The 16,260-nt window shown below is 42.7% G+C and overlaps 1 protein-coding gene and 1 long non-coding RNA gene across 3 annotated transcripts; one reads left to right on the top strand and one right to left on the bottom strand.

Moving 5' to 3' along the window:
* Positions 1-36: 36 nt before the first annotated feature.
* Positions 37-8,450, bottom strand: hdhd2 (haloacid dehalogenase-like hydrolase domain containing 2). 2 transcript variants are annotated; one of them, XM_086139254.1, is made up of 9 exons: positions 8,297-8,450; positions 6,438-6,547; positions 6,240-6,342; positions 5,420-5,531; positions 924-1,008; positions 680-845; positions 519-569; positions 323-386; positions 37-239 (listed from the first exon to the last, which is right to left on the bottom strand). In XM_086139254.1, the coding sequence occupies exons 1-9, from the start codon at positions 8,417-8,419 to the stop codon at positions 136-138; spliced, it is 918 nt and encodes a 305-aa protein (XP_085995380.1). In that variant the 5' UTR covers positions 8,420-8,450; the 3' UTR covers positions 37-135. The 2 variants fall into 2 exon arrangements, with proteins under 2 accessions (XP_085995380.1, XP_085995381.1); XM_086139255.1 differs by having other exon boundaries at positions 5,426-5,531.
* Positions 1,766-6,178, top strand: LOC147215575 (uncharacterized). Its single transcript, XR_015104178.1, has 2 exons — positions 1,766-2,478; positions 4,152-6,178. It is a non-coding gene; the product is annotated as an uncharacterized LOC147215575 (long non-coding RNA).
* Positions 8,451-16,260: the final 7,810 nt, after the last annotated feature.

Below are 16,260 nucleotides of genomic sequence, written 5' to 3'. Positions count from 1 at the left end.
TTTAACACTCAAACAGATTCCCGGGGATTCGCTTTGTTGTGTGTTTATTTTTTTTATTAAGAATCTTAAGAAGAAGCTGGTTTAAGTAGCATTTTCCTTTGAGAGATATTAGCAGGAGTGGATCCTCACATTCCCTCATAGGATATTCCTAAGAATGTGTTCAACAGCGTCCGGGAAGCTGTCACATGTGAGGTGGGGAGGAGGGCTGATTTTATCTTCATCTCCTTTTCTGTATTTACCTGAAATATATATTTATATATATAAATAAACAAAAATATATAAATACATAAATATGTATATGAGAGAGAGAGAGAGAGAGTACCAGTTCGAACCAGAATTCCCAACATTCCTGCATTTTGAGCACCACCTACATCATCCCTCGCATCCTGTGGTAAAAAAAAACAAAACATTAATCTCCCTACTATTAAATACAATAACATAATACTCTTTGCAGGTTTAGCAATAAGCTGCTCAGTCTGAGTGAAACAGTAAACATTGGTAAAGCGCCTTGCACATACATCTCCAATCATGACAGCTTCACAGGGGCTGCACCCTAAATCGGCAAGAGCCTGTTGCAAAGGAGACAGGAAAGTAAGTGAGGTGAATAAACCATGTATGCAAGATGTAGACTTCTGGATCTTACTCGAGAAACCTGTGGAAAAAAACATCAACGTCAGACCTGCATGAAGAAGGCCTTCTCAGGCTTTCCCACCACGGTGGCTTTGCGGTCGGTGGCGTACTCCAGTCCCATCACGAAGGGCCCGGGGCCAAGGGCCAGACCGTCCTTCCTTTTGTAGTAGCGAGCTTTGTGGATGGCAATGAGTGGAGAGCCTTCCAGAATCATCCTGGGCATAAAAAAAATCAACGAATCTGGTAAAATCTACTTCTTATTGTGGAATGAGCGAGAGAAATGGTATTGTTACCTAAATGCCTTGTTCATCGTGCAATAGTTGAAGTGATCGGGGGCGAGGCCGATGACGACGGCATTGGGATCAGACATATCGAGGCCTTAAAGTCAAGAGGGAGATTTAGGGTTTGAGCCTTGGAATGATGGGGGATGTGACATCATGACACACCACTACAGATTCACAAAAGCAAGGGTTTTCTAAATTTTAAAAAAATTATTTTTCAAATAAACAATTGGGCAACACATGGTGTAGCAGTGATTTGCGCTTCCGCGCCACAGCAAGAAGGTCCATGTTTTAGTTGTCCAAAAACATATAATAAGAGGTTCATCATTGAAGACCTTACATTGCCCAGACTAAGTTTGAGTGAATGAGTGAGTGGTTGCATGTCTCGAAATCAGTGTTCCCCAAACTGCGGCCCATTTGGCCTGGCCCGCCTCCACATTTTGCCAGGCCCCTGGACAATACCAGAGATGTAATTTTTTTTCTTTCATTCTGGCCACGTAATCGTGATTTGCACATGCATAGAACGTGACATTCTATTTCACCCTTCTGCAGGCTGTCCCTTATCTGAAACCCCTCCCTCAAAAAAAAAAAAAAAAATCCTGGCCACACCCCCATGAAATAAAAAGGAATAATGGCGAAAAGATTAGGTATGAGAAAAATGTATTAAATTACTGTTCTCTCTAAGCCGCGCGGCGCAATCGCACACTGCTCCAGCATTCTCCGCACACATCAAGGCTGAACACATTTATTTGATTTACAGTTCAGCTTGGATTTTATTTTGTGCGCAGCATAAATTTGTTGTGCGCGGACAATTCCGGAGCAGTGCGCGACTGCGCAAACGCGCGGCTTAGAGGGAAAGGTGTTCAGAATGCAGGGTATTTAACCGGCAGTAGACAAACGATTATTTTTTTGTTCAAATCTGTCAAGAGACGGTGGCTGTGTTCATAGAATACAATCTGCGCTGACACTATGAATCCCGTCACAAAGACAAGTTTGATAGCTTCCATGGCCAAATGTGAGCAGACAAACTCAAAGCCAAAAAGTGGACTAACCAGTCCTCTATTCGAGTGAGCTTTTGGGTTGCGCAACTGATAGCAAGCAGAGGTACATCTTTCACTGCTGGAGAATATGTCAAGAAATGTTTGAATGCTGTAGCTGAGGAGGTGTGCCCCGAGAAGAAAGATGTCTTTTTAATGTTGTGAGTCTGTCAGCGACTACAATCACAAGACGCATTGAAGAAATTGAGGGTAATGTATATGCCCACCTACAGCAGAAGACGAAAGTATTTGATTTTGTTTCATCAGCACCGGATGAGATTACGGCTGTGCAGGACACAGCGCAGCTTATTTTTATTCGTAGAGTTAGCGCAAACTTTGAAATGTGCGAGAATCTGGCAGCCCTCCAAAGTCTCAAAGGGACTAAAACGGGGGAGAATGTTTTTGGCAAAGTATGCAAAAACCATGGAAGAGTTGAACCTGGACTGGTCAAAGCTTGTTAGCATCACGACTGACAGAGCTCCTAGTATGGTGGGCGCGTCTCGCAGTCTAATCGGGATGAACGTATATTGGTAAGCTTACTTTTCTGACTTGAACAGGCCATTCTGAGTACAAACAAATGTAATCATAATGACATCTACTGTGATAAGATCCGTTCTACAACCATACTGGTGAGGAAATGTGTTGCGTTGGTATCAGCTCAGTTTCATAGCCTGCTTGCTTTCTGGTTTTCACTGTGAACTTGATATGAGAGCGCTGCAAACAGTTGTGTCTACAAGAGAGTTAATGTTCCTTGGTCTTTTTTTCTGTGAAAAACTTGAAAATGGTTATTTGGTTATCATTTAGTTCATAAATAGTGTTATTTATTTCATTAATAATATTATATATTGTCGGATTTTTTTTCCTGTCAAGATCTCAGAAAGGGTTAATTTTTGGTCATGTGTGGCTTTCTGGAAAACAATAAATGTTTACGTTTAGACACCTCTGCGATCGTCACACTTTTTGTTACAAACTGGCCCGGCCCCCGTCAGAGAAGGGAAAAGTTATTTGGCCCTTGTAGGAAAAAGTATGGGGACCCCTGATCTAACTAATTCAAGAGCTTCTCCTTTTCTAACTCATCCTACTTGCAGGGCACAGCCAATAACAACATTGAGCGTCACACTTTCGATTTCTCCTTTCAGACTCATATGTCTATATGACATTCTTTTAGCCTCCAGAACATTCCTAAAAAAGAACTCCTCCTTCAAGATAACTCCTACTCCATTTCTCTTCCTGTCGGTAACATGATAGTACAAATTTTAACCTGCTCCTAATCTTCTTGCCTTACTACCTTCCCACCTGGTCTTCTGGTCAACCGTATGTCCACCTTTCTTCTCTGCATCATGTAAACCAGCTCTCTACCTTTTCCTGTCATAGTCCCAATATTCAAAGTCCCTACTCTCAGTCCCAGACTCTTGCCTTTCTTCTTCTCTCTCTGTTTTTTAACATGCAGTCCTCCTCTCCTTCTTTGACCTACAGTAGCCCAGTTTCCATTGGTTCAGCTTCCACCACTTTGTCTACCCTGTAGATTCTCGACACCGTCGGGTCTCCACCGATCTGGTACAAGATTCTTAGATTTGATTTGATTTGCATATTTGGTTTTGGCACAAGTTTTAAGTCAGATGCCCTTTCAGACGCAACCCTCTGCAATTATCCAGGCTTGGGACCAGCTCAGAGAGACACTGGCTTGTGCAACCCTGAGTCTGCACACACACACAGTTAAGGAAGTATTCAATTGAATACATACAGTTCCTTCTAAAAAAATTAGCATATAAAGCATGATAAAGTTAATTATTTTCCATAATGTAATGATAAAAATTAAACCTTCATATATTTTAGATTCATTACATGCAACTGAAGTAGTTCAAGCCTTGTATTGTTTTAATATTGATGATTTTGGCAAAAAAGTTAAGATAACCGAAAATCCCCATCTAAAAAAATTGCACATGTCATCCGACCAAATTAAAAAAAAAGTGTCTTTAATACAAAAAAGTCAACCTTCAAATAATTATGTCCAGTTATGCACTCACTTGGTTGGGAATCCTTTTGCAGAAATGACTGCTTAAATGCGGCGTGGCATGGAGGCAATCAGCCGGTGGCACTGCTGAGCTGTTATGGAGGCCCAGAATGCTTCGATAGCGGCCTTAAGCTCATCCACAGTGTTGGGTCTGGTGTCTCTCAACTTCCTCTTCACAATATCCCACAGATTCTCGATGGGGCTCAGGGCAGGAGAGATGGCAGGCCAGTTGAGCAGTTATACCATGGTCAGTAAACCATTTACCATTGGTTTTGGCACTGTGAGCGGGTGCCAGGTCATGCTGAAAATGAAATCTTCATCTCCATAAAGCTTTTCAGCAGACGGGAGCATGAAGTGCTCCAGAATCTCCTGATAACTAGCTGCATTGACCCTGCCCTTGATAAAACACAGTGGACCAACACCAGCAGCTGACACGGCACCCCAGAGCATCACTGACTATGGGTACTTGGCACTTGACTACAGGCATTTTGGCATTTCCTTCTCACCAATCTTCCTCCAGACTCTGGCACCTTGGTTTCCGAATGACATGCAAAATTTGCTTTCATCCAAAAAAGTACTTTGGACCACTGAGCAACAGTCCAGTGCTGCTTCTCTGTAGCCCAGACAGGGGCTTCAAGTTGCTTGACCTTGGGAATGTGGCACCTGTAGCCCATTTTCTGCACACGCCTGTGCATGGTGGCTCTGGATGTTTTAGTCCACTGCTTCCACAGCTCCCCCAAGGGTCTGGAATTGGTCCTTCTCCACAATATTCTACAGGGTCTAGTCACCCCTTCTGGTTGTGCGGCGTTTTCTCCCTTCCCACAGACAATCCACTGAGGCGCCTTGATACAGCACCCTGGGAACAGACTATTCGATCAGAGATTTCTTTCTGTGTCTTACCCTCTTGCTTGAGGGTGTCAATGATGGCCTTCTGGACAGCAGTCAGGCCGGCAGTCTTACCCATGTTTGCGTGTTGAGTGATAAACCAGGCTGGGAATTTTTAAAAGCCTCAGGAATATTTTGCAGGTTTTTAATTCGTTGATTCAGATGATTAGGTTAATAGCTCGTTTAGAGTAACTTTTCATGATATGCTAATTTTTTGAGATAGGAATTTTGGGTTTTCATGAGCTGTATGCCAAAATCATCAGTATTAAAACAATAAAAGACCTGAAATATTTCAGTTGGTGTGCAATGAATCTAAAATATATGAAAGTTTAATTTTTATCATTACATTATGGAAAATAATGAACTTCATCACAATATGCTAATTTTTGGAGAAGGACCTATATGTTGAACGGTGGGTTAAAACATTTAAAACACATAAGAAACTTGAGTCTCCGTATCAGGAGATGAAGAAGAAAGACGTTTTTCTTTTCTTAATGCATATGTTTTGGCGCTTCCTTTTTAAAAGTCTTAGATCTAGAAATATCTTAATAATAACTAAAAAAGCTGGTCACCGGTACCATTGAAGTCCTCCAGTGTGCTGTTCTCCACTAGCAGTAGCGGACGGTGGCTCTTCTCCTCGAGCAGCCTACGAGCTGCGCTCAGCGATGTGAATATCTCTTTCTCCTGCAGGGTGAAAGTCCTGTATAATTTCTCAAAGGATACCAGCAGCTGTCTCTCTGATGTGAGAATCATGCTAACTCTGATAGAACTTTCATGAGTAAATCAAACTTCTTTTTTTAATGCTTTTTTAAAAATACATTCATAAAAAAGCAACAATGGAAGTAGAATATTGACATAACCAACATATTTCCTCTAAATTCAAGAAAGATAAAAAATATTTGAGAATGTTTTTTATAACCACTGTTTGACTTCAAACTAATTTGACTTAAAAGTGGTCAGAGTTAAGGAATGAATATATATATTTTATCCCACAAATAATACCATGAAGAGAAAAGCAAATGTGTTGTTATTTTTTAAGTTAAGATTTCTAGGATATTGCTGAGGATTTTCTCAAATGTCTGAATCAAAACAAAGCATGAGAAAATAGATATCACTCAAGGTGCTATAGGTCAGTTTTGTGACTCCTTATTTTCTAGGGTGTGCAAACCTCTCAAGTTTTTCCTCCACCTGCATCCTGGTGTCACTACAGATTACAATGTCATCTGCAAACATGGAGATTCCCGTCTAAACCTCATTTGTCATCCTGTCCATCATTTAATGTTTATAAACTCTTGTTTTTTTCTGCAAATAAAGCCAATTAAAGTACTCAATGCTCTGTCTCATTTGGATGCACACAATACAGTTTTCATTTAAATGTTTGGTCTTTGTTACCTGGAGGTCAAAGTTGAGACTCTGGAGTCGTTCTAGTAGGTTCCTCTTACTCTCCTTTGTCGTGTTGGTCACAAACTTGACAGCGACGGACGCCTGACGCAACCTGGCAGTAACCAAACAAAGTTTGTCAAGATACAGTTTGTGAGTTTTGCCATCCCTTCCAGCTGAAATTCTTTCCTCCACCTCACTTTGTCCTACCTGTTGAGGGCGTCCTGTGCTCCAGGAACAGCCGCGTCTTCCACATGCAGCGTTCCGCTCAGGTCAATGAGCACAGCCTTCAGAGCCAGCCTCCTTGCCATCCTGGATGCCTGCAGAGACAGAACAGCACATTTCTTTCCACCCCTTTGACTTTTTTGGAACTAGCGTCTGTTTGATGGTTGATCACAACCCAGTATCTTGCAATTTCCAGTGTGCTGTATCCATCCGAAAGATATTTCTTTTTTTTTTTTTTTTTTTTTTTTTTTTTTTACAATTTTTGGCTTTTCAGGGTCTTTTTTTGATTGGGTACTGTCAAGATCTCGTCTCGGCATCCGAGAGGAGACACAGCTGGGATTAATTCGCAATCGGCGCCAGCTGCAGCAGCTGCCGCTAATCAAGAGCCCTATAAAGGGCAGCGGCACACTCTGCCTGGGGGATTGTGGATGTCCCAGACCACTGCGGAACCGTGTCACAACTGGACCCCTACCTTGTCTGAGACTCTGCCTTGCCTTCACCCTGCCTGGGGGGCCCGTCCTACCTTCACCCTGCCTGGGGGCCGTCTTGGTGAGACCCAGCCCTGTGCAACTCTGTCTCGGGGCCAGGGGCTTACCAGCGACACCCTACCTGCCGTTCTACTCAATAAAGCGCTTCAATCCAGATTCCTGCTCTGAGGTGTGGTTCCCTGCCCGAGTCTGCCCCCGCGCCATGTGACAGTATGCAGAAGACAGATTCCCAACAGGGATACCTGCTTGGGAATCTAATGTCAATAAATTGCAAATTTCTCATAACAAATGACTACTTTCCATTTTCAGGGGGTGTTTTAATTTAACATTTCTCCTATGTTAGGTTATTAAAGTCAAATTGACTAAATATTTTATTTCAAGAAATAAGTTGCAAGTACTAGTTTTCCAATCTGAAACTCTAAATGTTTACAGCGAAAAAATAGGGCTTGTCGTTCAGAGCCCCTTAATCAAAGATATATACAAGAAATCTGGATATCTAAAGATAATAAATGAAACTTCAATAATGCATTTTAATTCCACAATTTTCCCCATTTGATTTCCTTACCTTGTTAAAAACAAGTGATTTCTTCATTCTATAGTATCTTTTCTTCAACTGCAATTAGAATTTAACAAATATTGCCGTAAAAACCGTCTCGTAGCAACTTTTTAGACATTTCTACGACGTTGTTCACGAATATTAGCACTTCATTAAGCTTTTTATTTATAATTGAATAAATCAATAGATACACAAACAAACAAGGACTCGATGAGGGAGGGGAAATCATTCGGCTAGCCCAGGGGTCGGCAACCCGCGGCTCTCTCATCTTTACACTGCGGCCCCGGGTGGCTTGGGAAAATAAATTATAAATATTTAATTGAAGTGTATTTCATTTGAGTTAATTCCTTTTTTTTTACTTTTATTTCTAAGTTGGAAGATTATTGTGATATTGAAATATTACATAAAATTATATTTATTATTTTTCGCCGCTCAAAATAACGTCATACTCGCGGAAGCCGGTATACCCGCCAGCCGTCAAAGTCCCGATTTGCAGATGCTGTGCGCAGAAGTTCAGGAGCAGATGTCCCATAAACCAGGTAAAATAAATATTTATGAAGATATTTTGCAAATATTTATTTTCTATTGTTTACTGACACTGTGATTTTTTTCCCGATTTATTTTTGAAATTCAGGTCAAGGCTCCGCTACACGCTCTGAAAGCCCAAAGCTCAAAATGAGTTCATTACATAAATAAAATGTATTTTTTTCCGTAATACTTTGTGAATTTCAGAAGCAACACACTTTACACTTGTTTATACAAAGTGTAAAGGTAATGAAAAGCAATATATACAGTGGTACCTTTATTTTAGACGTCAAAAAGTAATTGCGGCTCCCAGTGTTTTCTTTTCCGAGGAAACCGGGTCCGGGTGGCTCTTTGGGTGTTAAGGGTTCCCGACCCCTGGGCTTGCCAACCTTGAGCATCAGACACTTCCTCACTTCATTTCCGGTTTTGTCTTCTTCGTTGATAAGGAGTAGGTAAATTTCGAAGAGGTGCCCAATACTGGCCCCTGCTGGTGCAATTGTGTTCCTGCGGCCAACTAGTCCAGGTTCTTCTTCTTTCGGCTTTTCCCGTCAGGTGTCGCCACAGCGAGTCAACTTTCTCCATCTAACCCTATTCTCTGTATCCTCCTCTCTCACACCAACTACCTTCATATCCTCTCTCACCACGTCCATAAATCTTCTCTTTGGTCTTCCTCGAGACCTCTTGCCTGGCAGCTCCAATTCCAGCATCCGTCTACCAATATATTCTCTATCTCTCCTCTGTACATGACCAAACCATCTCAGTCTGGCTTCTCTGACCTTCTCTCCAAAACATCAAACATGTGCTGTTCCTCTGATAGACTCATTTCTGATCCTATCCATCCTGGTCACTCCCAAAGAGAACCTCAACATCTTCATCTCTGCAACCTCTAGTTCTGCCTGCTGTCTTTTGGTCATTGTTAACAGTTTCTAGTCCATACATCATCGCTGGTCCCACCACTGTCTTGTACACCTTTCCTTTTATTCTGGCTGAAAGTCTTCTATCACATAGTACCCCTGACACTTTTCTCCACCCATTCCAACCTGCCTGGACCCGTCTCTTCAACTCTTTTCCACACACTCCGCTGCTCTGGACTGTTGACCCTAAATAACTGAAATCCTCCAGCTTCTTGATCTCCACTCCCTGTAGCCTCACCATTCCACCCGAGTTCCTCTCATTCACACACATATATTCTGTCTTGCTGCGACTAACTTTCATTCCTCTCCTTTCCAGAGCATACCTGTTGTCTGCTCTCTCTACAGATCACAATGTCATCCGCAAACATCATGGTCCATGGGGATTCCTGTCTAACCTCATCTGTCAGCCTATCCATCACCATTGCGAACAAGAAGGGGCTCAGAGCTGATCCCTGATGGAGTCCCACCTCCACCTTGAACTTCTCTGTTACCCCTACAGCACACCGTACCAGTGTCTCACAGCTAGCATACATGTCCTGCACCAGTCTAACATACTTCTCTTCCACTACAGACTTCCTCATACAATACCAGAGCTCCTCTCTTGGCACCCTGTCATATGCTTTTTCTAGGTCTACAAAAACACAATGCAGCTCCCTCTGGCCTTCTCTGTACTTTTCTATTAGCATTCTCAACGCAAATACTGCATCTGTAGTATTCTTTCTAGGCATGAAGCCATACTGCTGTTCACAAATGCTGACTTCTGCTCTCAGTCAAGTGTCCACTACTCTTTCCCATAACTTCATTGTATGGCTCATCAACTTTATCCCTCTATAGTTGCCATAATTCTGCACATCCCCTTTATTCTTAAAATAGGCACCATCACACTTTGTCTCCACTCTTCAGGCATCTTCTCACTCTCTAAGATCCTGTTGAATAATCTAGTCAGAAAATCTACCGCTGCCTCTCCTAGGCACTTCCACACCTCCACGGGTATATCATCAGGACCAACTGCTTTTCCACTCTTCATCATCTTCAATGCCTTCCTCACTTCACTTTTAGTAATTTGTGCTACTTTGTGGTCTACAATATTCCCCTCTTCTACCCTTGCTTCTCTTTCATTTTCAACATTCATCAGCTCTTCAAAGTACTCTTTCCATCTTCCCATCACTCTTCTAGCATCTGTCAATACATTTCCCTCTCTGTCCTTAATCATCCGGACCTGTTGTACATCCTTTCCATCTTTATCTCTCTGTTTCGCCAACCTGTATAGATCATTCTTACCATCCTTACTATCCAACCGAGCATAAAAGTCATCGTACGCCCTTTGTATTGCCTTTGCTACCTCTATCTTTACCTTTCGCTGCATCTCCCTGAACTCCTGTCTGTTCTCTTCAGTCCTCTCAGTATCCCACTTCTTCATTGCTAACCGCTTTCTCTGTATATACTCCTGCACTTCCTCACTCACCACCAAGTCTCCTTATCTACTTTCCTTCCAGATGACACACCAAGTACTCTCCTACCTGTCTCCCTGATAACACTAGCTGTAGTTGTCCAATCATCTGGAAGCTCACCCTGACCACCCAGACCCTTTCTCAACTCCTCCCTGAAAACCATGCAACACTCCTCACTTTTCAGTTTCCACCACTTCGTCCTCTGCTTTGCCTTTGTCCTCTTGATCTTCCTTGTCACCAGAGTCATCCTACAAACCACCATCCTATGCTGTCTGGCTACACTCTCACCTACAACTACTTTGCAGTCACTGATCTCTTTCAGGTTACCTCGTCTATACAAGATGTAGTCTACCTGTGTGCTCCTACCTCCGCTCTTATAAGTTACCCTTTGTTCCTGTTTTTTCTGGAAAAAGGCGTTCACCACAGCCATTTCCATCCTTTTTGCAAAATCTACCACCATCTGTCCCTCTGCATTCCTATTCTGGATACCAAATCTGCCCATCACTTCTTCATCCCCTCTACTGCCTTCACCAAGATGTCCATTGAAGTTTGCACCAATTACCACTCTCCCATTGCTGGGAATATTCTGCATCACTTCATCTAACTCATTCCAGAACTTCTCCTTCTCTTCAGATTCACATCCCACCTACGGGGCATAGCCACTAACAACATTGAGCATCATACCTTCAATTTCCAGTTTCAGACTCCTAAGTCTATCTGACATTCTTTTCACCTCTAGGACGTTCCTAATAACTCCTCCTTCAAGATAACTCCTACTCCATTTCTCTTCTTGTCAGTACCATAATAATACAACTTAAAGCCTGTTACTAAGCTTCTAGCCTTACTACCTTTCCACCTGGTCTCCTGGACACACAGTATATCCACCTTCTTTCTCTGCATCATGTCGACCAACTCTCTACCTTTTCCTGTCATAGTCCCGATATTCAAAGTCCCTACTCTCAGTCCCAGGCTCTTTCCTTTCCTTCTCTCTCTCTGCTTCTGAACAAGCACTCCTCCTCTTCTTCTTGTTCTTGTTCTTCGACCCACAGTAGCCCAATTTCCATTAGTACCCTGTAGGTCATCAGTACCAATGGCGGTCGTTGTTAACCCGGTCAACGACCGATCCGGTATGATATAGTTATGGTTGACTCGCATGTTTGGTTTTGGCAAAAGTTTTACGCCAGATGCCCCTCCTGGCGCAACCCTCTGCATTTATCCGGGCTTGGGACTGGCACAGGGAGACACTGCTCCGTTCCCCTCCAAGGCAGGCTTGGAGAGACATAGGCCAGTGCCGCCCTGAGGCTGCATTGCCAACTAGTCCAGGTTACAGGCTTAAAATATTTGTTCGACATTTAATCCCATTTTCGGGCGTTTATGCTTAACGATGAAATACACAAAGCATTTATTTTTATAATTTTATCATGTTTAAATGTACTGATGTGCTTATAACATGATAGTGAGGAATGCCTGCTCAGTGGTGGGACTGAACCTGGACCATCTTCAATTGGTGATAGTGGGGAGGGTGAAGGACAAACTGGGAGCTATCCTGGACAATCCTTCCCACCCCCTGCACGACGAGCTGTGGCTGATGAGCAGCTCCTTCTGCCAATAGTTCATCCCACCCCGGTGCACAACCGAACGCTTCAGACGCTCCTTTGTGCAAACAGCGATCAGACTGTTCAACAGCAGTTCGGACAGCACACAACTCTGACTGGCTTGAGTGCACCTTTGCACTTTCATAGTGTCACTACTATTTACCCCATTCACTACCTCACCCATTCACGTCATGCCCTAACTCTGCTGCCTTTCTTATCCTTGTTTGTCCCAGCCCTCACACATCCTGCCTATAATTGTTTATTTATTTTATTCAATACTATTGTCACTCTATTGCCATTTACTTCTGGTTGTGTATTTTTTACCCTTACTGTTCCTTTATGTTGTCCATTGTTATTCCTGATGTTGTTGCTGTTGTTGTTGTTGTTGTTGCTGCTGCTGTCTCCTTACATGTCCTTCTCAAAAAATTAGCATATTGCATATTTTCTCCTCATGGTATTATTTGTGGGATAAAATATATATATTCATTCCTTAACTCTGACCACTTTTAAGTCAAATTAGTTTGAAGTCAAACAGTGGTTATAAAAAAAATTCTCAAATATTTTTTATCTTTCTTGAATTTAGAGGAAATATGTTGGTTATGTCAATATTCTACTTCCATTGTTGCTTTTTTATGAATGTATTTTTAAAAAAGCATTAAAAAAAGAAGTTTGATTTACTCATGAAAGTTCTATCAGAGTTAGCATGATTCTCACATCAGAGAGACAGCTGCTGGTATCCTTTGAGAAACTATACAGGACTTTCACCCTGCAGGAGAAAGAGATATTCACATCGCTGAGCGCAGCTCGTAGGCTGCTCGAGGAGAAGAGCCACCGTCCGCTACTGCTAGTGGAGAACAGCACACTGGAGGACTTCAATGGTACCGGTGACCAGCTTTTTTTAGTTATTATTAAGATATTTCTAGATCTAAGACTTTTAAAAAGGAAGCGCCAAAACATATGCATTAAGAAAAGAAAAACGTCTTTCTTCTTCATCTCCTGATACGGAGACTCAAGTTTCTTATGTGTTTTAAATGTTTTAACCCACCGTTCAACATATAGGTCCTTCTCCAAAAATTAGCATATTGTGATGAAGTTCATTATTTTCCATAATGTAATGATAAAAATTAAACTTTCATATATTTTAGATTCATTGCACACCAACTGAAATATTTCAGGTCTTTTATTGTTTTAATACTGATGATTTTGGCATACAGCTCATGAAAACCCAAAATTCCTATCTCAAAAAATTAGCATATCATGAAAAGTTACTCTAAACGAGCTATTAACCTAATCATCTGAATCAATGAATTAACTCTTAAAACCTGCAAAATATTCCTGAGGCTCTTAAAAACTCCCAGCCTGCTTCATTACTCAACACGCGAGCATGGGTAAGACTGCCGACCTGACTGCTGTCCAGAAGGCCATCATTGACACCCTCAAGCAAGAGGGTAAGACACAGAAAGAAATGAGATGAGATGAAATGAGAACAATTTTATTTGTCCTGAAGGAAATTGTTGTGCCAGAGTTTCAAGCAAAAACATAACAGTAATAGATAATAGTAGGAAGGAGGGAGAATAAGAAATACAATAAAATATAAATTGTCAAGGTTAAGGCTATCAAGTGTTTTAAGGTCTTAAGTACAAAGATTTGAAGATTCCCTGCGGCTGAGGGAAGAGGAATTAAAAAGTCTGATAGCCTCAGGTAGGAAAGACCTCCTGTGGCATTCAGTGGAGCTCCTTGGTGGTATCAATCCACGACTGAAAGAGCTCTGACAGGATGTCAGTGTGGCATGCAGGGGGTGATGGACGTTGTCCATGATGCTGAGGAAGCTCCTCACCATCCTTCTCTCTGACACCTGCGCAACAGACTCCAGCTCCACTCCCAGGACAGATCCAGCTCTCCTTGTTGAGTCTGTTGTTGTCAGCTGTCTTGAGCCTGCTGCCCCAGCATACAACAGCGTAGAAGATGACACTGGACACCACCGAGTGGTAAAACATCTGCAGCATGGTCCTGCTGATGTTGAAAGAGCTGAGCCTCCCGAGGAAGAACAGACAGCTCTGACCCCTCTTGAAGATGGCATTGGTGTTCAAGGTCCAGTCCAGTTTATTGTCCAAGTGGACACCCAGGTATTTGTAGGTGTCCACAATGTCCACTTCTGTACCCCTGATGGTGACCGGATTCAGGTGGGTCCATTGTTCCCTGAAATCCACCAATAGCTCCTTTGTCTTAGACACATTGAGCTGCAGGTGGTTCAGTCCACACCACTCCACAAACCTGTCCACCACGCTCCTGTACTCCTTCTCCTGGCCTCCGTTGATGCAGCCCACGATGGCAGAGTCATCTGAGAATTTCTCCAGGTGGCAGGACTGCGAGGAGCACCTGAGGTCTGAGGTGTAGAGCGTAAACAGGAAGGGAGACATGACCGTCCCCTGTGGCGCCCACGTGCTGCTCACAATGGTGTCCGATGTGATGTTCCCCAGCCTCACGTACTGCGGCCGACCTGTGAGGTAGTTGTTGATCCAGGCCGCGAGTGGAGCATCCACCTGCATGTCCAGAAGCTTCCTGTTCAGCAGGGCAGGTCGAATGGTGTTGAAAGCACTGGAGAAGTCAAAGAACATGACTCTCACAATGCTTCCTGCCTCCTCAAGGTGGGTGTATACTCTGTGCAGCAGGAAGATGATGGCGTCTTCCACTCCTATCCGGGGCTGGTACGCAAACTGCAGGGGGTCCAGCAAAGGTCCGACAACATTACGAAGTTGCCTCAGGATGAGCGTCTCCAGCGACTTCATGACATGTGATGTCAACTGAAGTTGTTCAAGCCTTTTATTGTTTTAATATTGATGATTTTGGCAAAAAAGTAAAGAAAAACCAAAAATCCCTATCTAAAAAAAATTTGCATATGTCATCCAACCAATAAAAAAAAAATGTTTTTAATACAAAAAAAGTCAGCCTTCAAATAATTATGTCCAGTTATGCACTCACTTGGTCGGGAATCCTTTTGCAGAAATGACTGCTTCAATGCGGCGTGGCATGGAGGCAATCAGCCGATGGCACTGCTGAGGTGTTGTGGAGGCCAGAATGCTTCGATAGCGGCCTTAAGCTCATCCACAGTGTTGGGTCTGGTGTCTCTCAATATCCTCTTCACATTCTCCCACAGATTCTCGATGGGGTTCAGGTCAGGTGTTGAGATAGGTGATCTCATTAGTTTTATTTGAGTTTACATTCTAGTATACATATGTTGTATTTGTATCTACTCTCAGGAAATGTATGGCACTTTATGACAAGGTTTTGGACTTGTTTTAGTTTTTCGCGACTGTTCAGCTAATTTGACGTTAACTTTTACGTCAGTGGGTTTTTTTTTTTGGTATAGCGGTGCTGGCGGGAATTTTTCCCTCACTCTGTACTGTACATGTCCCATGGCTAACCGATGTTGATTCCCGGAGCTGTGAAGAAGGAAATAAAAGACGATTCAAACAAGGCAAACTTGTGAATTCCTTCCGAAACATGGAAAACGAAGAAGCTGCAAACTTAAACGCAACAGGTTATGGCCCAGGCTACGAATAAAAGGAGGAAGATGGCAACGTTTGGTTTTCGATGGAGACGAAAACAACTACGAGCTTTGGGAAGTAAAGTTTCTGGGACACATTTGACTCAAAGGTTTGAAAGAGACAATACTTTCAACTGTTGAGCCCGACCCAGATAAAAATGCAGAATGCTACGCTGAGCTTATCCAGTTCCTCGATGATAAAAGTCTATCATTGGTAATGAGGGAAGCCGCAGATGACGGTCGAAAAGCTTTGAAAATATTACGGGATCATTACGCCAGCCAGGGTAAACCCAGAATTATTTCCCTGTACAGCGAACTATGCTCACTCAAGAAGGAACCTGACGAAACAATAACAGATTACATTATCAGAGCAGAAAAGGCAGTCACCGCTCTGAGAAACACAAAACAGGTGATAAGTGATGAGCTGATGATCGCTATGGTTATGAAAGGGCTTCCAGAACCGTACAAGCCCTTCGTCATTCACGTAACTCAGAGCAGTGAAGAAATGACGTTTATTCAGTTCAAGAGTAAACTAAGAAGTTATGAAGAGACTGAAAAGTTTGACAGCAAAACCAAATCAGACAATGTAATGAAAGTGGACATGTCAACGGTGATCTGCTATGGATGTGGAAACCGTGGCCATATGGCAAAAGCTTGTCACCAAAAATAAGGGCCAAAATGGTGCAGCTATCACAGAAGCACAACCCACACCGATGAGACATGCAGAAGAAA

Source organism: Fistularia commersonii, chromosome 31 (assembly GCF_037954325.1).
Source record: "Fistularia commersonii isolate RoL2024-O1a breed Wild chromosome 31, RoL_Fcom_v1.0, whole genome shotgun sequence".
In the NCBI taxonomy this organism is placed as follows: domain Eukaryota; kingdom Metazoa; phylum Chordata; class Actinopteri; order Syngnathiformes; family Fistulariidae; genus Fistularia; species Fistularia commersonii.
The sequence above is the reverse complement of the archived record's forward strand: the minus strand, read 5'-3'. Positions and strand labels throughout refer to the sequence as shown.

Coding starts and splice junctions, on each gene's coding strand:
- hdhd2 (XM_086139254.1), bottom strand. CDS start 8,419: ATGCTCAAGGTTGGCAAGCCCAGGGGTCGGGAACCCTTAACACCCAAA. Junction 1,009..5,419: donor GGAGGACTTCAATGGTACCG/GTGACCAGCTTT, acceptor CTTGACTTTAAG/GCCTCGATATGTCTGATCCC. Junction 240..322: donor GGGAATTCTGGTTCGAACTG/GTACTCTCTCTC, acceptor TATATATTTCAG/GTAAATACAGAAAAGGAGAT.